At 45.3% G+C, this 25,912-nt stretch overlaps 1 protein-coding gene across 1 annotated transcript; it reads right to left on the bottom strand.

Annotated features, from left to right (window-relative positions):
• Positions 1-1,684: 1,684 nt before the first annotated feature.
• On the bottom strand, positions 1,685-25,912 carry TBRG1 (transforming growth factor beta regulator 1). Its single transcript, XM_073603219.1, has 10 exons — positions 25,762-25,912; positions 23,101-23,245; positions 20,977-21,047; positions 20,388-20,596; positions 10,296-10,435; positions 8,458-8,604; positions 6,978-7,075; positions 5,084-5,194; positions 3,717-3,859; positions 1,685-1,930 (listed from the first exon to the last, which is right to left on the bottom strand). Exons 2-10 carry the CDS (start codon positions 23,227-23,229, stop codon positions 1,791-1,793), a joined length of 1,188 nt encoding a protein of 395 aa, XP_073459320.1. The 5' UTR covers positions 23,230-23,245; positions 25,762-25,912; the 3' UTR covers positions 1,685-1,790.

Here is a 25,912-nt window from a genome sequence, read left to right as displayed (position 1 = left end):
TCTGAAAAAAGCATGAAAAAAAAAACACAATAGTGTTAACCAAGCCTTACAACAGAGCCCTACCTTTTGGCTCCAGCAGTGCTATAGAGGACGGGAGGTGGAGCAAGACTGGAGAAGCAGACTCCCTGCATGCTGCCTGCCCTGGATCAGTATCATGAGTTGCCATGATGTGGACAGGCCAGCCGTTAACCCCATAGTAATGAGTTACCCTGTCCTACAGCACATTGGTTGATATGGTGCAGTAGGAAGAGATGAGCATGGACATATCAGAGTTGATTTACTAAAACTGGAGAGTGCAAAATCTGGTGCAGCTGTGCATACAAATCAATCATCTGGCAGTTTTTTTTTTTTTTTGTTAAAGCTTAATTGAATAAGCTGAAGTTAGAAGCTGATTGGTTACCATGCAGAGCTGCATCAGATTTTGCACCCTCCAGTATTAGTAAAATCAACCCCACGGGCAGCAGATACCTACTTTTAATAAAAACAGCAACAACATGGATTGCATTTATGTGATTATGTCAGACCATTTACTGTGGGCGGACGGACGGGGGATGTTGCAGGCACTGGTCACCCTGCTGAATATATAGCACTTGACAGCAGACATCTGGACAGGATTATTCAAGAAAGAAGCAGACATTGTTGAATGTGAGAACACACCTTTAGGGCTCCTTTACTTTTTTGATTTGAGAGGGGAGGGAGGGAATGTTGTGGTTAAGCCGTGTTTTTTTTATTGTACCTCAACCGCTCCCCCATTTGCTGCAGAGGCAAAGGCTGAGGGTGTAACACATGCTGCAGCTGCGATGTTTTGCACAACACATGCGGTATCTGGTTTTTAGGGGGTTAAAGCAGGCAGTGAGGAGTTGATCCTTACTGCCTGTCTAATGCTTGCTGAAGAGCGATGCAAATGTGGATGTGGATAACTCTTCAAAAAGGAAAGCAGGTGTAAATGGGACCTTAAAGTGGAGGGACACCCTAAATAAAAAAATTGCATGAAAAATCCTATAAAAAAAAAAAAAAAAAAAAAAAAAAAAAAAAAAGTTTAAAAACTTACCTAAACCCTTGTTGCTAGGCAGTCTTCGTAATCTGCCTCTTCCTATTCTGCGGCGTGTCCTGCTCCTCGGTGAGCGGCCCCGCTGCCTTCTGGGAACTGTGTGTGTTCCCAGAAAACCACGGGGCCATTCACAGAGCGCAGCGCCGCTCGCGCGCAGTAGGAAACTGGCAGTGAAGCCGTAAGGCTCCACTGCCTGTTTCCCTTACTTAGGATGGTGGTGCCAGGACCCGAGAGCCGAGGGACGGGTCGGTCTCGGGCGGCTGACATCGCAGGCACCCAGGACAGGTAAATACTTATTTAAAGTCAGCAGCTACAGTGTTTGTAGCTGCTGACTTTAAAAAAAAAAGTTTCACTGGCCGGAATCCCGCTTTAAAGTTTCTGCCCATAGCTGGGCTTTATATAACATAACAAAACTTACGTATTTAATTATATATTAGGTTTTTTTTTGTTACGTGAAAGTGACATTTTCCTTTAAATTAGATTACAAAAGTTCACCATGTACAATCCCGCACAATCCCATTAGTCTTAAAACATGTAATGGATATGAGCTACAAGGAATACAAATTTTGTACGACGGTTAAAATAAATTCAGATGTTTAAAAAAAAAAAAAGTTAATGTAAAAAAAAAAAATCTGAACATGTTTTCAGTTTATTAACAATAGCTAAATAAATAAAGCGGAAAATATACATTATAGTACATTTCTTGGGGTGACAGTCTTTACAGATTGTCCTCAGGGGGTCACGATGGGCTGTACTGGCTGGACGAGGAAGACTTTAGTTGCTGGATGTCTCTGGAGATGTGCGGGGGTGACAGGAATATTTCCTGATAGGTGGAGATGTAATCATGCGAGGCATGAATGTCTGGAAGATCCAACGTTCCTTCAAAGAGAAAACATCAGAAAATGGGATTCAAGAACTGTCAACATGGAGGAAGCATCAACAGAAACAGATAAGTTACCACCTTTTTAAAGCTGAAGTTGAAGACATTTTTAAATAAAGCCTGTTTTCATTACATACCTTATTTTAGACCCAGTGATGTCATCACTGGGTCTCTGTGCTTCTCTTTGCAATGCAGGCAGATCATGGCTGGTGGGAGGGGCTAGCAGGGTGCTGTACATAGCTTCTTGAAATCATCACAGCACCCTGCACCCCCAGCACTCCTCTCAAGAGACTTCAGCTCTGATGCAAGCAGTTATGCAATAATACAGATCCCTTGGGTGTCAGTCTGGAGAAGTGGGTTTCTAGGCAGACTGTATTTACATACAGATAACCCTAGGTAGCACTCACATGTATTGCTGAGACTCCACGATTTAAAGAACTGAAAGCCAATGAATGACCTCTGGCAGGCCTGGGACAGTCAGACTGCAGAAGAAAGGGTTAGTGATGGAGAGCCTACTGGCAGGCTCTAGCTGACCTGGGGAAGTTTCTAATACACATTGGGGTTAATTTACTAAAGGCAGATAGTCTGTGCACTGCAAGTGCAGTTGCTCTAGATCTGAGGGAAACATGCAAGGAAAATGAAGAAAAGTCATTTTTGCTTGCACATGATTGGATGATAGAACTCAGCAAGGCTTTCTCTCATTTCAGAGCTTCTCCCCAGATCTAGCACAACTTCACTTGCAGTGCACAGACTATTTGCCTTTCAGTAAATCGATCCTATTGTGGGAAGCTCACAGTGTGCAGTCAAATCATAGTAAGAAATTTCAGTACAAGAAAGGAGCCTGTATAACTGTGGATGGAATGGAAGGTAAAACTAGAGCTCAGCTTAACCACTTCAAGACCAAGCCTATTTCTGCACACTCATTAGCCACATCGGCTGTTATCATGAGAAAGCTGACAGCCAGCTCTAAAAAAAAAAAAAAAAAAAAAAAAAAAAACACACACACACACACAACACATTATACTTACCTGCTCTGTTGCAGTGGATTTGCACAGAGCAGCCTGAATCCTCCTCTTCTCGGGTCCCTCTTCGCTGCTTCTGGCCCCTCCCTCCTGTCGAGTGCCCCCACAGCAAGCAGCTTGCTATGGGGGCACCCAAGCTGCAGCTGTGTGTATCCATTCAGACACGGAGCTGCGGTTTGGCCCCGTCTCCTGATTGAGAACAGTGGGAGCCAATGGCACCACTGCTGTGTGTCAGCCAATTAGGCAAGAGAGTCCCAGATGGCTGAGGGACTCCTGGACATCGCTTGATAGAGATGGGGCTCAGGTAAGTATTAGGGGGGCTTAGGTGGGGAGCTGCACACAGAAGACATTTTATCTTAATGCATAGAATGCATTAAGATAAAACACCTTGTCCCTTTACAATCACTTTAAGGTTTCCCAGCATGATGGCCCTTGCCAAGAATACAATAATAAAATGTCCTTTGGCTTGACAGTCACTGGTTGACACTTTGCACGGATGCTGGCTCTCATTTCAATGTGTAGTCTGCCAGAAACACACACCAAAGTAGCAAGAATATTTTCGATGTCGATTTAAACAAAATGAACCCCGGGGCAGAGTTAAAATAGGGACTGGCAGAGACAAGGGTGCAATCTGTGCAGTGGGTGTCTTTGGATGCTGGTAAAACTCTCTACAGCTGTGCGCTCTCAGGTCTTTCAGTTGGCAGGTGCTGCGGGTACACTGTGCGTTTATAGGGCTAAGTCATCTGATAATCAGCCATCTTACCTGATAACACATGATCCGGTTTCATCTCCTCCAGGGATTGCCTCTGAAAAGTGTCGAAGCTTATGGCTGTGCTGTTTTCATAAATCTCCTGTGGCATTGGCCCATCCCCCGGCTTCCATACTTCAAACTTTACCCACTCATAACTAAAAAAAAAAAATGACAATTAGATGACAAGATTGGATTGTACTCAAAAAAATTTAACATGCCTCACTGGTGCCTAGGCTGTCTGCTCATCCTTGCATGTTCCATGTACTGTATACCAAAAGACATATTACTGAGGGTAAAGATAAAAAAAAAAAAAAAAAAAAAAAAAAACACAGTTCACACTGCATAGTGCAGATAGAACACATATTAAATCAATGAATATAGATAACTTGCACTTACAAAGAAGAGACTTCAGAATGTGTAACCTAGTAAATCAAATCCTATTGGATATCAGGTCCTTTGTGTACAGATGCAAAAACTACGACTTCTAGAAAGCAAAACGAGCGAGAGCGTGTGGTGGTAAAATGGGACTATAAAAGGAAATTAAATCATCCGGGACAAAAATCAGCCACTACTCGTCCAGAATGTAATATCATAGATAGGAACTGAGCTGGCAACTTGAAGCAAAGTACCTCCACCTATATGTTTCAGGGCCTGTCTCTTCATCAAAGTCTCTGATGATGGTACAAGCTGGCATCCTTGAGCAAAGTACCTCCACCTAAATGTTTTAGAGCCCTGCCTCTTCAGCAGAGTCTCTGATGATTATATGAGCTGGCACCCTGAGGCAAAGTAGATTCACCTACATGTTTCAGGACCCTGCCTCTTCATCGGTCTCTGATAATAGTACCAGCTGGCACCCTAGAGCAAAGTACCTCCACCTACATGTTTTGGAGCCCTGACTCTTCAGCAGAGTCTCCGATAATGGTACAAGCTGGCACCTAGAGCAAAGTACCTCCACCTACATGTTTTGGAGCCCCGACTCTTCAGCAGAGTCTCTGATGGTAGGAGATGGCACCTTGGAGAAAAGTACTTCCACTTACATGTTTCAAGGCTCTCTCACTTCCTGTTTTGTCTCTTGAACAGAAAGTTAAGGGAAATGCCCCAACAATGGATGGCAACGATAAAAAAAACAAAAAGCCTAACAATTTAAACCCAGCCCTTCTCTATTCAATAAAACTCAAGAAAATCTGAAGTGAAAGAGAGCCCATTGCTGATAAATTTGATTCTTAATTGCCATCTCATGCAGCAAGAAATGTGGCACAGACTCTGAAATCTACGGGCAGAAAGAAGACTTGTCTTTCTCTTTCTTCCTCCACTGTCCCTTCTCATCCTTACAAACACTATGATGGTTTCTGTATATAGAAATTGCAGAGAAATCTCACCTTGAGCATTTGCGAGCTCCGGGGCAACTTTGTATTAAGTTCTGAATGGTGGGGTGCGCAAACCCAAAAAAGTATGGCCCGGCATTTTCTGGAGCGGAGACCCTCCGTCCTCTGCAGAGAAAAGCAGCATAGTGAGCCACCAACATATTTACCGAGCAAAGTTAATTTTTATTGTTATTTAGAATTATATTTCCGGATTCTTCGCTCTGTGCACATTTGAAGATTTTACTGGGGATCTGAATCAAAGAGCCCCCTAATGTATGGAACACAATCGCTGTGCAAATCATCTTTGCACAGTGCAACTTACAACAGCTTCAGAACATGCTCAATGCCAGCTGGGAAGTTTACAATATTTAATGGCAAGTTCCTTCCACATAACATCAGAACCATAAAAAAATTGCAGATATGGAAACACATAAATGGAACTTTAAATTTTTTTAAAGTTATTTAAAACCCTCAGCATTGCACCTAATCACTTACGGAGTATGCAGGTTCTTTATCTTGCATGCAGGGACTAGAGTTGTATCTCCCTACACTTACTACAAAGTAACAGATGGACTGGAGACTGCACCGCCCACTTAACTCTTTCCTGTGAAGACCAGAAGTTCAAGATAGCAGCAATGACAGAGCAGGAGCCACCATTGCTTTCTGTAGGAAATAGACATGTGCAATTTGTTTAGTTACGAATTCGTTTAACGAATTTGGTCAAATTTGTTAATATCAGAAATATCCGAACGAAAACCCGTTTAACGAATTTTGCCGAATAATCAGAAATTTGAAAATAAGAACGAAAATTAAAAAGAACGAAATAAGTAACTAACTATTACTAACCATTAAATTATAGGTATTGGAATCTCCTTTCAAATTTGGCTGTTAGTGAACGTAATGAATACGAATTTATCTGAACTTACGAATTGTCTGAAATAACGAATGCTGTATCTAAACAAATGGAACGTAATGAATTAATAATAAACAACAATAATAAAAACTTTTTATTATTATTATTAATAATTTGTGCTGTTTAGATGCGGCATTCGTTATTTCGGATAATTCGTAACTGCGGATAAATCCGTATTCATTACACTGACTAACAGGCAAATTTAAAAATCAAATTCAAATACCTATAATTTAATAGTTACTATTAGTTAGCTATTATTTCCAATTTTCGCCCTTTCGAATTTTCTTTCTTATTTTAAAATTTTCAAATTTACGAATTTCGATCATAATGAATGACTGGAAAAAAAACCCAAAACACAAAAACAAAAAACGAATGAAACAAAAAGAATTTTTCAGCAGTGCACATGTCTAGTAGGAGATTCTCCTTCACTTCCTGTGCAGTTGCCAGAACGGGATGTAAGGACAAATCTTGCCAGTGAAGACACAGAAAGAATGTTAGCCTGACTGAGTATGGTATTTATAAGAGAAAATCAAGACAATAAGATAGATTATTATATATTAATTTCAGGGTACTGCTTAGTCACAGTTAACACTCCTCGATGTTCTCAAACAAGATAGCAAATTTTCACTTTTGCAGTTTAATTCCACCAACAGAAAACTATTGGTACATATGAACAGGACAACAAAAACAGCGCAAGGACTGTTTGTAGTAAGAGGTATGTAATCAACACCACAGTATCCCCTCACTTCTTTTTGGGTCCGAGTTCAACCATTTCATATAAAGTTAGCGAAGGCAGATACCAGTTTCCCCCTCTGGTTGGAGGGAGTTCATTACCTAGAGCACCCAGACAGAGGCTACCTGCTGCCTCCTTCAACTAGAACAGCTCATTTACCTTAGCTCCCAGATAGAGGATACCTGCTGCCCCCTGCTGGTTGTAGAGCACATTACCCCTAGCTCCTGCAGTAAAAGACAGATCTGGAAGTAGAGTGCACTCACCGCACAGCTCCGATGCTCTTCAGTAAAGCATTGTGACATTCTACAGCCGAGCTACCAGATATCGTGTTCTGGGGGTCATCTTCAGGGACAATCTCAAACTAAGGGAACAGAACAGAGAGATTCTTCTGGTCCAGATTTTCAGACTTTAGCTTGCGTAAATGGTTACACAGGTGTGCTTTCAGGGATTAAGTGTGTGGAGTTATTGCTACAAGTTTTTTAAAAAACTTTTTTTTCTACTCATACATTTTCATACACATGGAAGTGCCCCCTCCTGTGGCTGTACATATATTAGATACACACCGATGATCCACAAAAAAACTCCCGAGAGAATCAGCCATGTGAAGAGTCTGTATCGACCACAATTGTACGTTTATGTTCAGACAAAACAATAAATGAAACTTTATTTTCAGCACTCAAACTGCTCATAAATCAAAAAAAAATGTTATGTATATTCATTTATTCTAGATACACAAGAAGATCTCTGATCAGCAGAAGTACTGCCTGATATTCTGTATTTGGAGGGTAGCAGTACACAATCAGGGTACTGAAGAAGTCAACCTGTTCAACGAAACGTGTTGGCCCCAAAATATGATACGCATTTGTGAAAAAGCAAGATAATGCTGTTTTATGCCAAGGTGGTATTTGTATGAACCTTCTTAGCTGGATGTACCAATGTTCTTTTAACAAAAACAGATGCTTAATTTACGCTTTTTATGAACAATTGAGTGCTGAAAATAAAGTTTAATTTATTGTTTGTCTAGATAGAAGTCTTCGAGGATGTCAGCATTATAATCTGAAATACTTATGTTTACGAGTGACAATTCTTCATTGTCCTTCAGCAGTCAACTCTAATTTCACTGCATTTTAATCTGCCCCCCACAGTAGCCAATTGTCCAGTTTTTAGTTAAAGCAAACACATTTGGCACCTTTCATTTGGGGGGGGGTGCAGATACCTGTTTAATACAGGTATTTTGCTCCCACTTCCGGGGAAAGATACCCACAGGTATCCATGCCACTTCCTGCCCCCCCCCCCCCCCCGCTGTCTTCTGGGAGACACACGGGTCCCAGGAGACAGCAGGGACCAGTGGGAACGTGCAGCATGAGTCACGCATGCACAGTAGGAAACCAGGAAGTGAAGCCACAAGGCTTCACTTCCCGATTCCCTTACTTAAGATGGTGGAGGCAGCACCCGAGAGCCGAGGTACAAATCGGCTTCGGCTGCCGACATTGGGGGTGCCCTGGACAGGTAAGTGTCCATATTTTAAAAGTCAGCAGCTGCAATATTTGTAGCTGCTGACTTTTTTTTTTTTTAAATCGGCGGAACTCCGCTTTAAGGCGAGCTTTATAAACATCTTCCATTGTGTCAGTAACATGCTGTACAATGCTTTTTGGCAAGTGGGCACTTTGTATTATTATGATGCTTCATACTTTGTAATACAATGTCACAATTTAAATCCAACAGAAAGTGTAAATTGGTCACCTGAGGCCTTGTCCAGCCATCTTTGATCTGACATGTATACAGACATTTCTGCTCTGGGTTTCGCATGCTGACGTAAACTCTTGTGCTGCAGAAACCCACAGGATAAATGGCGCTCCTGTCATGGAAACCGCTCCGGTCGGACACAATCTGGTGTAAAAAACATGAATGTGTTATTGCTGAGATTATTTAAACAGTTCTGACTGAAGCAGAGGGGACTCCGTATCAGATCGATCTCTATTTATGCAAAATGTAACTAAAGCCAACATTTTTTTTTTTTAGTTTTTTGGATGGAGTAGAGAGGAATTAGAGCACCTGGCAGTTTTTTATTGCTCTGTGTGTCCCAGTTAGGAAGAGTCAACCTTTCTGTCTTTACTGTTATCATCGGGACTGAAAGTAAAAGAAAACCCCAAATTTAAAGGTTGTCCTTAGAACATGAACAGAGGGGACACTAGTTCTGGTGACCCTGGGACAACCAGGGATTTCCTTCTTTTGGAGGGATTTCCTCTCACTTCCTGTTGTGGCTATGGGATGTCTGAAGGTCCCACCTTATTTAATTTACAGTCATTTGTTGTGGCATGGACCAATGGTTGTGCTTTGTGAGGACTGAAAATAGAGAGGTGACATTACAACTCTGATAATGTGGGATGCATGTCACAACCTGATTTGTCCAAGCTGTAAATACAACCTGTGCGGCCATTCATACAGAGGTTCACAATAGAAATCAAATGCAGCATTTGACTTCGATAAGGAAGGAGCTGTGCCGGGACAAGGTCATCTAGTGCCCAGGGCGAAGATACCAAACAGCACCCCCTTCCCCAAATGCATGAGCATTATGTGTCAGCAAAAATCCCTTCCCCCCCCCCCAAAAAATGATTTGAGCACTAATCTTCACACTTACAGTACCTCTAGGCATAAATTCTCTTTGCAAGCCAAATTTCTCAAAAAAAAATATCCCCTCTGCCAGCACAAATCCCCCCTCCCAGCTCAAATCCCCACCCTCCCCAAGTCCCCCTCCTAGCACAAATAATCTACCCCTCAAATTTCCTCTCTGTGCATAAATCCTTCCCCTCTCCCCCCTGTACAAATCCCCCCCTCACCCCAAATTCCCCTTCCTAACACCAATCCACCTTGCTAGCACAAATCAAACCCCTCCCCCCCCCCAATCACCCCTTTAGCACAACCTCTCAAATCCTCAATGTGCCAAGGGCAGCTGCCCCCTGCCCACCCCTTGTCCTGGCCCTGGGAAGGAGTCACTACTGTGGCAACTTGCTAAACTTTGGGACCAATTCGATTTTTCTAGTACAGCTGAGAGCGGAACCATGTTTTTCAAGCCACCATTTTTGTATTGTCATCTAAGAAAGCACTGCTGTTCTGAAACAGTTAAAACTACCTAGCTGAACTTCTGTTGGTAAAATTACATTAAAAAAAAAAAAAAAAAAAAAACGCTAGAGCTGCAACTACTGGCTGGACAGAAGACGGCAACATATTTATATGCAAATACCTCATTTATTACACTTTAAAAAAACATTTATCAGACTTTTTTTTAGTTCTGGCCATGAAAAAAAAAAAAAAAAAAAAAAAAAAGAAAATATGTGCAAAACCACTATAAATTCTTTTACATGGACATACTATAGCAGTGATGGCGAACCTTGGCAGCCCAGATGTTTTGGAACTACATTTCCCATGATGATCATGCACTCTGCAGTGTAGCTGAGCATCATGGGAAATGTAGATCCAAAACATCTGGAGTGCCAAGGTTCGAACTTGTGCATCCCCATTTGGGCAGACATGGCCCTCTTATGGGCGTACGCCGTATTCGATTTAGAAGTGATCCTCACCTCTCCCAAACTGTAAACTGTCAGACCGTCTATAACAATGGGAAAGACTGGCCGTCCACACGGGTCCAGGAGAATAGGCTGAACCCACCTGCGTGGGGCGCCGTCTGTCACTCTCTTCTTTTTTGTTAATTTCTTTATAACTGTAAATGTAAATTAAGTTTCTGGTTAGCAAGGTATGCTCACACTCAGATCTAGACAGTCAGTTGCTTCTACAGGCTGAAAGAAAACAAAATGCCAAACACCTGTATAAGCAGCATTTTTTATACTCAGTGTGCATTAGGCCTCAATTTGTATACATGTCAAGCGTTTCAATCAGCGGTACAGCCAGGGGTCACCCGAGTCTCGGCTGAACAAGCCACCATTTTTGTATTGTCATCTAAGAAAGCACTGCTGTTCTGAAACAGTTAAACATACCTAGCTGAACTTCTGTTGGTAAAATTACATAAAAAAAAAAAAAAAAAAAAAAAAAAAAAATCTAAAAAAAATGCTACACTAAGCACAGGACATGATAGTTTTTGGGTGTGCATTGTAATAAAAGACATTACCCTTTTTAACTTTGCATCATTTAACAGCCCACATGCTGTAATCTTTCTGGTGCCAGAATGTAATATTTTTCTAACATTCCACCTTGAATCTTCACACCCTGCTGATTAGGCCCCTTTCACATGGGCTTCAGCTTGTACAAGAGCAGTGTGAAAAACAAGCTTTTACAAAGCACTTGCAGAGCTTTCAGCAAGTTTTTTTTTAAGCTTTTAGGCTCGGTTCACATATATACGAATCGGATGCGCTGGCTGTAGTGAAAATCTCCTCCTTCCTGATCTTTCAGCACTGGAGAAACTGTGCAGTTTATCATGTAACCGTGGTATACAGATCATCTAAAAAGGTATATAGTGGCAGTATTTTAATGTAAAAAGAAGATTTATAAGCTGTGGGCACTGGGGGGGGGGCAGATTAACTGTTTTCATATTACTGGGTTTAGTAACACTTTAAAGTACCATTCAGCTTCAGCTTATAAGTGTTTAACCAAGATCCTAGAGGTAATGCTAAACGCCACTTAAGCAAGCTTCTAGCGGGGTTCAGCACCACTTGAAGCCTGTTGAAAGCTTGCTGTAGCCTGCTAGCAGCTTGTTTAAAGTGGCAATAAGCACTCAAATTCGGATCTGTGTATAACATTCCAAACAGAAGAAGAAGAGTGCTTTAAAAGCTTAGAGAAAGCTGCTCGAAGCTTACCAAAAGTTCCATAAAAGCTTGCTGTTCACACTACAGTTATACAAGCTGAGGCCCATGTGAAACAGGCCTTAATCTAGCTTCACAATGAATGCGGCTTTGAAATTGTGCAACTTCACTTGAAAAGGCACAATTTCAAAGCCGTGTGTCAGTGCGACTTCAGGTGCGACTTGGCTGACATCTGTGCGACTTCATGCACAGTTGTCTTTGCAAGTCGCACCCAAGAGTGCCCGCAAAGTTGGCGCTGCACCGATTTGAACAGTTCCATTGCCGACAATAGGGTGCGACTTGACCTGTCAAATCGCATGACAAGTCGCACCGATGTGAACAGGAGCTTAGGCAGAGTTGCAGCTCAGGTCTCTGCCGTGCACACCTGTCTCAGTTAGGAGTTCTTAAAGTGGTTGTAAACCCTTACAGACCACTTTTTGCTACATGTAAGCCTATAATAAGGCTTACCTGTAGCTACCCAGGATATCTCCTAAACCTGCACGGTTAAGGAGATATCCCCTGTATTTGCACGTGCCAACGTCATCAGCACATGCGCACTGAAGCAAACTGAAGCAATGGCACGTACGTGCCTTTTGCTTCAGTGAGTGTGCCGTGACCGGCGGCTCCCGCATGCAAGCGCGGGAGTGACGTCATTGCGGCTCCGGCCAATCACAGCGCCGGAGCCGCGATACTCAGAAGTAACCCCCAAGAGTGATGTCGCCGGCCGGTGCTGTGTACGGGTACCGCAGCGGGGGCTTCGATCTCAGGTATTACATAATGAGCTAGTATGCTATGCACATTAGCTCATTATGCCTTTGTCTTGCAGGTGTTAGTTTTTTTGTTTTTTTTTCAAAGTGGGTTTACAACCACTTTAAATAGACTGCTACACATTTAGCTAGTTCCTGACTAACAGGTTAGTCTGTGTTAAAGTGGAACTATCCTCAAGGAACCCCTTTGTAGGTATAGTTATATAAAACAATAAAAGTGCCTATACTGTTTAAAATCCAGTAATACACTCTCACCATGCTCTTCTGTGACACACAGAATTGAAACAAATCCTCCTACATAAGTTGTACCCATTTACAGCTGTCTTTCCTCTACAGCTATTCAAAGTGCTGAAATTACACAAGATCTCTCGGCTCCTAAAAGCAGGGGGCGGGGAGCTGAAGTTACATCAGTAAGTAGAGCGCTGAGAGCTGATTGGAGGGAAGAGACACACCCCCTTCACACAGCACACAGGAATGTGACTGATACTGTCGATCAGCTGGAGCTCCCTCACGTCACCTTTTTTCTCAAGGTGTCAAGAAAACTCAGAAGTGATTCATGCTGATAGCAGAGGAACAAGGAAGTGGACAGAAATGACACTTAATGCTCTGGAGCGAGACAAGTGCACACTATAGATGGATATCCTTTGTTCATATTTCATGTCTGAGGTTTACAACCACTTTAAAACTACTTTCACACTCAGGTGTTTTTCAGGCGCTTTAGCGCTAGAAATAGAGACTCCCATGCCTCCCCAGTGTGAAAACCCAAGTGCTTTCACACTGGGGCGGTGCATTTGCAGGACGTTAGAAAAAGTCCTGCAATCACCATCTTTGGGGCGGTTTGGGAGCAGTGTATACACCGCTCCTAAACCACCCCTGCCCATTTAAATGAATGGGTAGAACTGCCGAAGCACCTGCAAAGCTCTTTGGCAGCGCCACAACACGGGCGCTTTTAACCCTTTCTTCGGCCACTGGCAGGGGTTAAAAGCACCCCGCCAGCAGCCGAAAAGCACCATTTAGACTAGAGGCGCTTTACGTGTGAAAACCCTAGTTAGACTTACCGGTAACGGTATTTCTACGAGTCTTTCAGGACAGCACCTGGAGAGAGAGCGCAGCTCCACCCACTTTCCCAGGAAACACTGCAGTCAGTTTCTTTAAAGACCGGACACTTCCACCATGGCCTCAGTTGTTCATAGAGTACCTCCAGCCATGCTGAAATTAGATAAGCAGAACACAGCAATAACACATCTTACAACCTCAAAACTTAGGGCGGGTCATCGGCGCTGTCCTGAAAGACTCGTAGAAATACCGTTACCGGTAAGTCTAACTAGGGTTTTCTCCCTTCGTCTTTCAGGACAGCACCTGGAGATGATAAAAGAGTACTTACTCTAGGGTGGGACCACCGCCTGCAGGACCTTCCTGCCAAACGACTGTTCCGCTGCTGATAGCAAGTCCAACCTGTAGTGGCGGGTGAAGGTGGAGAAACTTGTCCACGTGGCCGCTTTACAGATCCGACCCGGGGAAGCCCCTGCCCTCTCCGCCCAGGACGTTGCTACTGCCCTTGTTGAATGGGCTACTACCCCCTTAGGGGGCTCTGCTCCTGAAGCTTTATAAGCTTCGCTGATGGCCATTCTGAGCCATCTACCTATGGTGCCTTTGGATGCTCTATACCCCTTCCGTGGACCAGAGAAGAGAACAAAGAGCGAATCTGATCTTCTAAAATCTTTCGTTATCTCTATATAATGTAATAAACACCTTCTCACGTCCAGGGAATGGAAAGACCTCTCCTTAGCACTGGACGGGTTAGGACAAAAGGTAGGGAGAATTATCTCTTGTACCCTATGAAATGCTGATGCCACCTTTGGCAAGAAACCCGGGTCAGTTTTTAGCACTACCCGGTCTGGAAAAATATAACAAAAGGGTTCTCTTATGGAAAGAGCTTGTAACTCGCTTACTCTCCTAGCTGAAGTTACTGCTACTAACAGGACTATTTTTAACGACCATAGCCTGATTGACGCTTCCTCTGGAGGTTCAAACGGCCCTTTGATTAGACCCCGCAGAACCACAGACAGGTCCCATCTAGGAAAAAACTTAAAAGGTATTGGCCTAGCTCTGGCCAATGCCTTGAAAAACCTAATAATAAGCGGCTCCCTTGATAACTGCCTCTCAAGAAAAACCGATAATGCAGCTACCTGCACTTTTAGGGTGCTAGCTGCCAACCCCATCTCCATTCCCTCATGGAGAAACTCTAGCACTGAAGCGATTTCCTGTGGCGAAAGTATCCTAATCGCACACCAGCTATTAAATCGTTTCCACGTTTTGAAGTAGATGGCCCTGGTAACCTCTTTACGACTGTTCAGCAGGGTAGAGACCAGTTTATCTGAAAGGCCCTTATTTTTTAACATCTGCTCCTCAGTAACCAACCTGTCAACCTGAGATGCTGGGTATTTGGGTGATGAAGGGGGCCCTGCGTTAGGAGGTCCTTCCGAAGCGGAAGCTCCCAATAAGGTTCCACCGCCATCCCCTGTATTGTTGCGAACCAAGCCCGTTTGGGCCAGAAAGGAGCCACCAGAATCATCGTCGTGTTCTCTTTCTGTAGCTTTCTTAAGACCAAGGGGATCATCTGAAAGGGGGGAAAGGCGTAGCACAACTGGAATTTCCATGGCTGCGCTAATGCATCCAATCCCTCTGCCTGATCCTGCCTGTTCAGTGAGAAGAAGGCCTCTACTTTTGCATTCTTTTGGGATGCGAAAAGATCTATTTGGGGCATTCCCCATCTTTCTGTTAGTTGTTGAAAAGTCTCTACATTTAGACTCCATTCTGCTTCCAGTACTCTTTCTCTGCTCAGAAAGTCTGCCATAAGGTTTAAATCTCCCTTCAGATGTATCGCTGTTATGGAGTTTAGCCTGTCTTCTGCCCAGGCTAGAATCTGGAGTGCCAAGGATAGCAGAGCCCTGCTCCTTGTTCCTCCCTGCCTTGATATATAGGCCACCGCTGTGGCATTGTCCGATAGGACCTGAACATGATGGCCCCGGACTGTTCTTTCGAAGGCCCATAGACCCAAGAGAATAGCCCTCAGCTCTCTCCAATTGGAGGACTTTCTGGCTTCCCAGTCTGTCCAACTCCCCTGAGCCATCTGCTCGTCCAGGTGGGCGCCCCAACCCCAGGAACTTGCGTCTGTTGTTAATCTTTTCTGCAAAGGAAAACTCCAGAGCAGACCCCTGTTCAGGTTTGAGTGATTTCTCCACCACCAAAGCTTCCTCTGAACCCGCGCAGGTATCCTTATTAATTTTTCTAGGGACTCTCCATAGGACCAACTCGTTAAAATTGTCTGCTGGAGCTCCCTTCCATGTAGACGTGCCCACTGCACCGCTGGAATAGTCGCAGTGAGTAGCCCTAAGACCGACATAGCTGCTCTTATGGAGATTGGCATATTTGTCTGCGTCTTCTTCACTGCCTCCTGAAGCTTCTCCCTCTTCCCTTCGGGGAGAAAAATTTTCTCCTGGATGGAATCTATCGTGTAACCCAAGAATAGTATGGTCTGAGATGGAATCAAGTTTGATTTCTCCTCGTTGATTATCCATCCTAGACCTACCAGGTGTCTCATTGTCTTTTCCAGATCTCTCACTAACAGGTCCCTTGTTTTGGCAAAAATTAGTAGATCGTCCAGATAGGGCAGGACTGATACCCCCTCTACTCTGAGTGGGGCCAAGGCCTCCGCCAGGACTTTTGTAAAAATCCTCGGAGAAGATGACAGCCCGAAAGGGAGAGCTCTGAACTGGAGATGAAGGGTAGATTCCCCCAGTTTTATCGCAAACCTTAGGTGTTTCTGAGATGTTGACGCTACTGGTACATGCAAGTATGCATCTCTCAGGTCTATGGAAGCCATAAAACATCCCGGGGTCAGGAGATTCTTTACTGAGAATATTGTGTCCATCCTGAACTTCTTGTACCTGATAGCCTTGTTTAGAATCTTCAGGTTCAGGATGAGCCTGAATTTTCCCGACGGTTTCTTCACAAGAAATATGTGTGAATAGCACCCCTGTTCTAATTCCCCAGGGGGTACGTTCACTATCACTTTTTGTAGCATCAAGTCCTTCAGGATAGCTGTCATTGCTAGTGACTTTTCTGAGTCTCGGGGAGCCTGGGTTATGTAAAAACGCACAGGAGGAGGTTGAGAAAATTCCAGCCTGTAACCCTCCAAGATGGTCCTGAGGATAAACTGGCTGCTTGTTATAGTCTTCCACTGTAAAAAGAAGGTCTGTAACCTTGCTCCCACAGTTGGCTGACCGTCACTGGGTTTTTGGGCTTGTGGTTGGGGGGCGAAAAAGTACTCCTGACTTACCCCTCCCTCTTTGAGACTTCCAAGGCCTTTTGTAGCCTGCCTCTTTGGTATCTGGGGTCTTTCGAAAAGCACGAAAATTTCTGTTGCCTTGCGGAAGTACCTTCTTCTTTATAGGGAAAGCCTTCTTTTTGTCAGCTGTTCTGTCAAGAATAGCTTCCAGCCCAGGGCCAAACACTAGATCACCTTCAAAGGGTAAACCGCATAATTTTGTCTTTGAAGCAGTATCCCCTGTCCATGTCTTGACCCATAACGCCCTGCGAGCTGAGTTTATCAGAGCTGTGGATCTGGCTGACATCCTGATTGACTCCGCTGAGGCATCTGCTATATACCCTACCGCCCTTGATAACACCGGTAGCGTATCTAGCAGATCCTTACGAGGCGTCCCTGCCTCAATGTGGATCTTCAGCTGCTCCAGCCAGTGTTCCAGATTTCTGGCTACCACAGTTGAGGCCATGGCAGGCTTCAAATTTGCTAAAGAAGAATCCCATGCCTTCCTTAATAGGGAGTCTGCCTTTTTGTCCATGGTATCTTTAAGGATACCCATGTCCTCAAAGGCCAGGTCAGTATTCCTAGATACCTGGGAAAAGGCTGCGTCTAGTCTTGGCTTTTTATTCCAAATATGCGAGCTATCCTCATCAAACGGAAACCTTCGCTTGAGGGATTTAGAAAAGAAGGGGGCTCTCTCTGGATCCTTCCACTCCCTTTTAATGGTCTCTGATAGGAATTTATGTACAGGAAAAACCCTGTGTTTTTCCTCCCCGAGGCCTTGGAACATCTTATCGTGTAGGGATAGCTGAGCCTTATCCTCTGTGATGTTAAGGGTAGTATGAATTGTTCTTAGTAAATCATCTACCTCCTCAAGGGATAACTTGTACCTAGAAGAAGGAGAAGAAGCTTCATTTACTTCTTCTGCTTCCTCCTCCGAATTTAGTAAAATGTTACTTTCCTCCTCCTCTGAGTCGCTGCCCCCTCTGGATGCTGAAACAGAGGATTGAGAATGTGGCACCACACTGCTATGCGCCGTTGGACGCCTATCTAGGTAGGACCTGAAGGACTCAAAGGTGTCTGCCAGTTCCTTCCTGAAAGAGCTTAGCAATTCGCTTTGTTGAGCTGCAGGACTAGCAGGAGCTGTCTCCTCCTTAACTATGTCCGTAATGCAAGATTTGCATAATACTTTGGGCCAGGAATCCCTCAGTAACCCCTTACAAGAGGGACACTTCCTTTTAACAATAGGGGAGACATGCTTGGTCTTCTCCTTAGCCTTCTGCAATATCCCAAGGGAAAAAAGACAATAGCTGAACCATATTTCACAAACAACAGTTTACATGCTGTATAAGGAACACAGAAAAAAACACCACCAAGGAAGTTAACCCTTTAACACCTATGATCTGTTCCACAGCCGGTGAATCACCCCACAGATCCACCTTAAAACATAATTAATCACTTATCCCTCCTTTAGTACTCAGGACCAAGTGATCTGCAGGCTCCCCACTTTTTTTTTTTTTTTTTTTTTAGGGAAGGGATAATAACTAAACATTATAAATGCCCATAGAGTAAAAGACAGAGACCAGTATCCCTGCTTACCTGAGCCTGGCTGATTGTTGTGGCTCCTGCTCCTGCCACCGCCGTCTGATCGTCCTCCATTATTGACAGGACACACAGCGGCGTTTGTGCTCTTTTATTTGATTTTCCCGGGCCGCTCACCGCTGTGAGGGCCGGAAATGAAATCAGCCATGGAGACCGCCCCCCCCTCCTGCGTTCCAGCGGCCGGAACCGGAAGCCGCGTCGCGCCGCTCGAGGCCCCGCCCCCGGTCGGAAATGACACGCTTGCCATCCGAACCCGGAAGGCGTGCGGCCCGTGGAATAGACGCCGCTCTACTCCACAGCCCTGCCACCGGTCTGTAGGAGCGGGACCCTCGCAGCCTGGCTCTCGCCGAGCATGAAGAGGAGGAGGCACCGGAGAATCCCCCACACGTCAGGGAGGATGCTGGGCTGTCTTTGGAAAAGAAGAAAAAACGATCCGGTATGCCCTAACCTTCACCACCTGGAGAAAGCGCAGCACACCCCTGGTTCCCTGCAGCGCTTCCACCATGGCGGAGGAAACACTACAACTGAGGCCATGGTGGAAGTGTCCGGTCTTTAAAGAAACTGACTGCAGTGTTTCCTGGGAAAGTGGGTGGAGCTGCGCTCTCTCTCCAGGTGCTGTCCTGAAAGACGAAGGGAGAAAGTAGCCTAAAGCAGAATTAAACCCTCCTATCCTTTACAGCCAAGGAAGCTGCTTCTGTTTGATTTGCAACTGCCATGGTGCTGCACATGTGATCAGTTATTACACCAGCCATTTGATGGTTTGACAGGACACAAACAAATGTGACAGTTCGCAATCCAAGCATTCCAGGAATGAAACTCTGGAAAGTGTTAAATCAATGAGTTTAGTTCCACTTTATGATTTACTGCTGTTCAGGGGCTCTGGGCTTCAGCAAAATGGTCACCTCCAGCAAGAAGAAACAAGAGCAATACTGGAGACAATTTACAGCACACACTAATTTTAGTAGCATAATTACTAATGTGGAATGTATGATCCTTGCTAAAGAACATTATTTTTTAGCACGTTGTTATGGGTAAAGTTCTGCTTTAATGCCCTGGATTACTCTTGCATTTTATTTGGACTGCATTTGTACTTATCCTGGTCATCAACCTCTGCTATTGTCAGTCGTTACTCTGTGGACCTTTCTGGAACTCTGCTACCATCTGCTGTTTACTTTACCCATCAGCCTGAGGACTTACATGTCTCTAGTATCTTTTAGTTGGATGGCAACCTCCTCTACCGAACCCTACAACAGTTTACTCTTAAGCAAGCAACTGTTGGTCCATGGTAGGATATGCAACCTCACTGACCTGTAATAGGCAGGAAGGGACAGGTCACAACAGGATAATGAAATGTTTAGATGTCTTTTTTACTATGTAAATAATTGAGCATTCGCGTCTAAAAAGGTACCAAGCAGGTACCAGTAGGTTTTCACATTTTTTTTTCTATTGTTGTAGATTTTGCAGGTATCCTACTTTGCAGTGGTGGGACTTAATAGTTGCACTAGCACACAGCTTTCCATTCAACAATAACTATGAAAAAGGGCACCTGGGTCCTGGGCAACAGATATAAGATACAAACCCAATATTAATCAAATGCTTAAAAAGGGATTGTGAATTCTTGTTTTTTTTCCCCATAACAATAACTAACATATTATACTTACCTGCTCTGTTGCAGTGGATTTGCACAGAGCAGCCCAGATCCTCCTCTTCTCGGGTCCCTCTTCTGATATCCTGGCCCCTCCCTCCTGTTCAGTGCCCCCACAGCGAGCAGCTTGCTATGGGGACACCCGAGTCGAGTCACAGCTCCCTGTGTCCATTCAGACACGGAGCCCCGACCCAGCCCCATCTCTCCCCTGATTGGCTAGCTGACTTTGCTTGGCAGCAGCGGGAGCCAATTGGCTGAGACACAGCCAATCAGGAAGGAAAATCTCAGATGGCTGAGACATTTGTGGACATCGCTGGACAGAGAGGGACCTCAGGTAAGTATTAGGGGGGCTGTTGCACACAGAAGGCTTTTTATCTTCATGCATAGAATCCATGAAAATATAAAACCTTCTGCCTTTACAACCCCTTTAAGTAAGTGGCCCCTTCTGGGCTACAGCCCTGTGGAGTAGGCGACTTCCTTTTGCAAGGACAAGTTTGCTTTACTAAATTAACCAGCCTATGGCGCCCAGAACTCACCTTCTAATTTGTTCTCTTTGCCCTTTTCTCTCTTGTCCTTCTTCAGCTTCTTCCCAAGGCCATTGTCCGCCACACTGGGCAGGCTCATGTCCAGGTTCCCATCACTCATGCTCGGCATGTCAAAACTGAGCGACAAGCTGGAACTGTGCGTAGGGGGCCGATCATCTTCACCCAACGCCTGAAGCTGCAAGAACCTCTTCAATAGAAACCTGAATGAGGAGAATGGATGCTTCATAAGACTGGGTTTTAGGATCTCAGACTTAACTACTGAGGATTATATATACACATAATCTCGCGCACACACACACACACACACACACACACACACACACAATTATTGCTCAGTGCCTCCAGGTCCCCCTATTGAGGCAAACCAAGTCTGAATGACACACAAGGACACATGGATAAGTTCAGAGTTTGTGCAGGCCTTAGTATAAATTTACAAGGCCGCTGGAAGCAAAATGGCACCCAGGGTGTTCCTTAGGCCATGCTCTGCCCACGCTGTGAAAGGAATGGATTTCAGGTAGTTGTGTATTGAAAACCACTGGAAATGATAGAGAGAAAAAAGGAGCTAGAACTGAAAATTCACCTTCTCTCTTCTTTTGCTTGGACAAATTTACTTTCGATGCGTGCGATCTCATCACAGAGTGCTGCGTTTTCCTGCACAGGATAAAAAGACAATAAAAGAAAACACACATTTCAGAAATGTACAACTGAACTGTGAACACCGAGACTGTCCCACTGCATCGGAAATGAAATGAATGGCGGAACATTAGAGTGCAAGTTCCTCTGGTGCAGAGACTGATGTGACTGGCTCAGCATTCTCTGCATAGTACTACAGTATGTAACTGTATAATAATAATAATATGTGACTGTGGATGGGGCATTAGAGTGTAAGATTGATGTACATGGCTCAGCGTTCTCAGTACAGCGCTGTGGTATATGACAGTGCTATTTGCATGTATAATAATAATAAAAAAGTGTCACTGTGGTGGGACATTAGAGTGTAAGCCCCTCTTGTACACAGACTGATGTGGCTGGCTCAGTGTTTTTCTATACAACACTGCGGTACACAGTGGGTATAGAAAAGAATCACCCCCTTTAAAATAATCACATTTTGTTGCTTTGCAGCCTGAAATGAAGACGGACACAGTTTTTGTTTTATCCAGCTGTATTTACTAGTGCAACTTATAACATCCAAGTGAAAGATATAAAACCAACATGTCAGAAAAAAGATCAAAAACAGAATCACTAAGTTGGAAAAAGGATCACCCCCTTATGTCAGCATTTTGTTGAACCACCTTGTGTTTTAAAAGAGGAGGTCCAGCCCCCCTACCAAAAAAAAATAACAAAGTCAGCAGCTACAAATACTGTAGCTACTGACTTTTAATATTAGGATACTTACCTGTCTAGGGATCCCACGATGTCCACACCCCAGCCAATTTTCTGATCGGCTCTTGGGTGCTGCCGCCACCATTCGTGATAAGGGAAACCAGCAGTGAAGCCTTTCGGCTCCCTACTGCGCACGCGCAAAGTGCGATGCGCTATTTGGCCCAGTGGTGGAGGAAGGAGGAGGGGGACTGAGGTTGCGGCGGTCTCCCAGAAGTGGGTGACAGGTACTAGTCAAAAACAGGTACCTGCTCCCCCCAAAAGGTGCCAAATGTGGCACCGAAGTGGGCGGGGGGTGTCAGATAAGCGGAGCTTCCACTTTTGGGTGGAAATCTGCTTTAATTCCAGCCTTTGGTCTGTTGAGATATGTCTCTACTAACTTTGCACATCTAGACTTATATCATTCAAATTTTGTCTCATCTGGCCCTAACACCTTTTTCCACGTGGCCTCAGAATCTTCAAGGTGCATTTAATGTGGTCAGATGACACTAAAATTTAATTATTTGGCTTTAACACCAAATGATATGTCTGGTGGAAATCCAATACAGCTCACCATCCAAAGAACACCATTCCTACAGTAAACCATGGAAGTGGTAATATCCTGTTGTGGGGGTGTTTCCCTGCAGCAAGGACTGGAGCACTTGTCAGGATAGAAGGAAAAATGGATGGGGCAATACTGACGTAAGGGGGTAATCCTTTTTCCAACTCAGCGATTCTGTTTTGAATATTTTTTTTTCTGACTTGTTGGCGTTATAGCTTTTAATTGGATGGTATAAGGTTCACTAGTAAATACAGCTGGATTTAAAAAAAAAAAAAAGTGCCTGTCTTCAATTCAGGCTCCAAGGCAACAATTGATGATTATTTTAAAAGGAGAGGGTGATTCTTTATACCCACTATTTCAGCGCTATATAACTGTATAATAACAGAGCTAAGGTGAAGACCCGGTTACACTCCACTCTCACAGCACTGATCCTAACAGAAAACATTAATAGGCAGGCATCTCCAAAAGTTGGTCACCCAAATAAAATGAGTGCCAAGAGTGTAAATCAGTGTGAACTAGCCTAGCGGATAGGATTCCAATGATTATTATTTCAATTCACAATACGGCTGAAACTACAGGGACTGCTATACATCAATGGGAGGACTGTGTCCCCCCCTACAGCCAGTAGGAATTCACCCCAGATTCCTCAAGCACAGGTTAGCAATATAAGATCTATCATTTGATTGGCTGCTCCCTCTGGTATAGATCAGCTTCCCATCCACCAGTTTTTCTATAGGATGGCGATGACGTGATGAGAGTGATAGGTGGGAACACTGCACTCACAAACACCATGGTTTTCGCCAGTCGTCTGAGCCGCAGACACTTCAGCCGATATTTCTCCTTGTGACTTCTCTTCTTTGACTTCATTTTCCCATCGTGGTACGAGGAATGGGACAGGAATGGCGGATTCATGGCTGCTGCAGGAACGCTGGAATAGTGAGAACCAGAAGAGGAAATATAAATATACTGAACCATAAATCATCACACGTGTGCCAAACCATCCGGTCCGTGTCATTTATACACATTAAAAGGTTTTCTAGTCTTTTCTGAACACTGGTTTATGTCATCCACAGGGATACGTTCAATATCAGGTTATTCACATTACTGTTTGATTTATTATACCCCTCCTATTCCTTCATATATAAACTGAGAAAAATGTACATCAAAAGTGATATTAAATTCAATACCTAAAATGTAATATATTGCAGTTTACCAATTATTAGATGTGGCGGCTGTATTAGTGCCCCCACTCAGTCTGGGGGAAGTGTTAGATGGACTAGCAGATTTAGATACACCAACAAATTAAAGCCAAACTCCAGCTAATGCTTTATAATTAGTTACAGCAAATAGTCCCCCCCTTTTTGGATAAAGGTTTTAGATAAATAAAAGCTGATCATTGTAAGCAACCCTGTCAGTGTTAAATGGTTTGTCTCATCCCTCCAACTGATACATCAGAAGCGAGTATACCCCCCCCCCCCCCCCCCCGGAGTGCCCACCATAGTAAGCAGCTTGCTATGGGGGCAAGCCAGCAGCACCAGAGGGGGGTCCGAGAAGAGAAGGATCAGGGCTGCTCTGTGCAAAACCATTACACAGAGCAGGCAAGTATAATATGTTAATTATTTTAATAAAAAATCCCCTCCCCCCATTACTGTCCTCAGCCCCCCTTCACATTTCCCCCCTTCACATCTCTCCCCCCCCCCCTCCCTCCAATTACTGTCCTCAGCCCCCCTTCACATCTCTCCCCCCCCCTCCCTCCAATTACTGTCCTCAGCCCCCCTTCACATCTCCCCCCCCTCCCTCCAATTACTGTCCTCAGCCCCCCTTCACATCTCTCCCCCCCCCTCCCTCCAATTACTGTCCTCAGCCCCCCTTCACATCTCCCCCCCCTCCCTCCAATTACTGTCCTCAGCCCCCCTTCACATCTCCCCCCCCTCCCTCCAATTACTGTCCTCAGCCCCCCTTCACATCTCCCCCCCCCCCTCCCTCCAATTACTGTCCTCAGCCCCCCTTCACATCTCCCCCCCCCCCTCCCTCCAATTACTGTCCTCAGCCCCCCTTCACATCTCCCCCCCCCTCCCTCCAATTACTGTCCTCAGCCCCCCTTCACATCTCCCCCCCCCTCCCTCCAATTACTGTCCTCAGCCCCCCTTCACATCTCCCCCCCCCTCCCTCCAATTACTGTCCTCAGCCCCCCTTCACATCTCCCCCCCCCTCCCTCCAATTACTGTCCTCAGCCCCCCTTCACATCTCCCCCCCCCTCCCTCCAATTACTGTCCTCAGCCCCCCTTCACATCTCCCCCCCCTCCCTCCAATTACTGTCCTCAGCCCCCCTTCACATCTCCCCCCCCCTCCCTCCAATTACTGTCCTCAGCCCCCCTTCACATCTCCCCCCCCCTCCCTCCAATTACTGTCCTCAGCCCCCCTTCACATCTCCCCCCCCTCCCTCCAATTACTGTCCTCAGCCCCCCTTCACATCTCCCCCCCCTCCCTCCAATTACTGTCCTCAGCCCCCCTTCACATCTCCCCCCCCTCCCTCCAATTACTGTCCTCAGCCCCCCTTCACATCTCCCCCCCCTCCCTCCAATTACTGTCCTCAGCCCCCCTTCACATCTCCCCCCCCTCCCTCCAATTACTGTCCTCAGCCCCCCTTCACATCTCCCCCCCCTCCCTCCAATTACTGTCCTCAGCCCCCCTTCACATCTCCCCCCCCCTCCAATTACTGTCCTCAGCCCCCCTTCACATCTCCCCCCCTTCCTCCAATTACTGTCCTCAGCCCCCTCTTCACATCCTCCCCTCCAATTACTGTCCTCAGCCCCCCCCCCTTCACATCCCCCCCCTCCAATTACTGTCCTCAGCCCCCCCCCCTTCACATCTCCCCCCCTCCCTCCAATTACTGTCCTCAGCCCCCTCTTCACATCCCCCCCCCCCTCCAATTACTGTCCTCAGACCCCCCCCCCCCATCCCCCCCTCCAATTACTGTCCTCAGCCCCCCTTCACATCTCCCCCCCCCCCTCCAATTACTGTCCCCCCCCCCTCCAATTACTGTCCTCAGCCCCCCTTCACATCTCCCCCCCCCTCCAATTACTGTCCTCAGCCCCCCTTCACATCTCCCCCCCCTCCAATTACTGTCCTCAGCCCCCTCTTCACAACCCCCCCTCCAATTACTGTCCTCAGCCCCTTCAAACCCCCCCACCCAATTAACTGTCCTCACATCTCACCCCCTCCACTTAATTACTGTCCTTAGTCCCGCCTTCACATCTCCCCTCCCCCAGTACAGTCGCTAGTCCCCTTCACAATCACCACACACACACTGTCCTCAGCCCCCTTCACATCACCTCCATTGTTGCCCTCTGAACAATAAGCTGAGCTCTTTTATGTTGCATTAATTATATTAAATATTTCACGTCATTTAAATTTAAATAACGATAAAAAAGCTGTACTGACCCAGAATAAACCAAGTGTGTCCACTCAAGCCGCACTTCCGGCCATCTCTATGGTGCACCGCCCCAGCACTTCTCCTCTACGAGCAAGACATTTCCGCCCTTACACCGATCCCGCCTCCTACCAATCAGCAAGCACGAGACAGGAAGCATGT

This window comes from Aquarana catesbeiana, linkage group LG10 (assembly GCF_042186555.1).
Source record: "Aquarana catesbeiana isolate 2022-GZ linkage group LG10, ASM4218655v1, whole genome shotgun sequence".
NCBI classification, from domain to species: domain Eukaryota; kingdom Metazoa; phylum Chordata; class Amphibia; order Anura; family Ranidae; genus Aquarana; species Aquarana catesbeiana.
The sequence above is the reverse complement of the archived record's forward strand: the minus strand, read 5'-3'. Positions and strand labels throughout refer to the sequence as shown.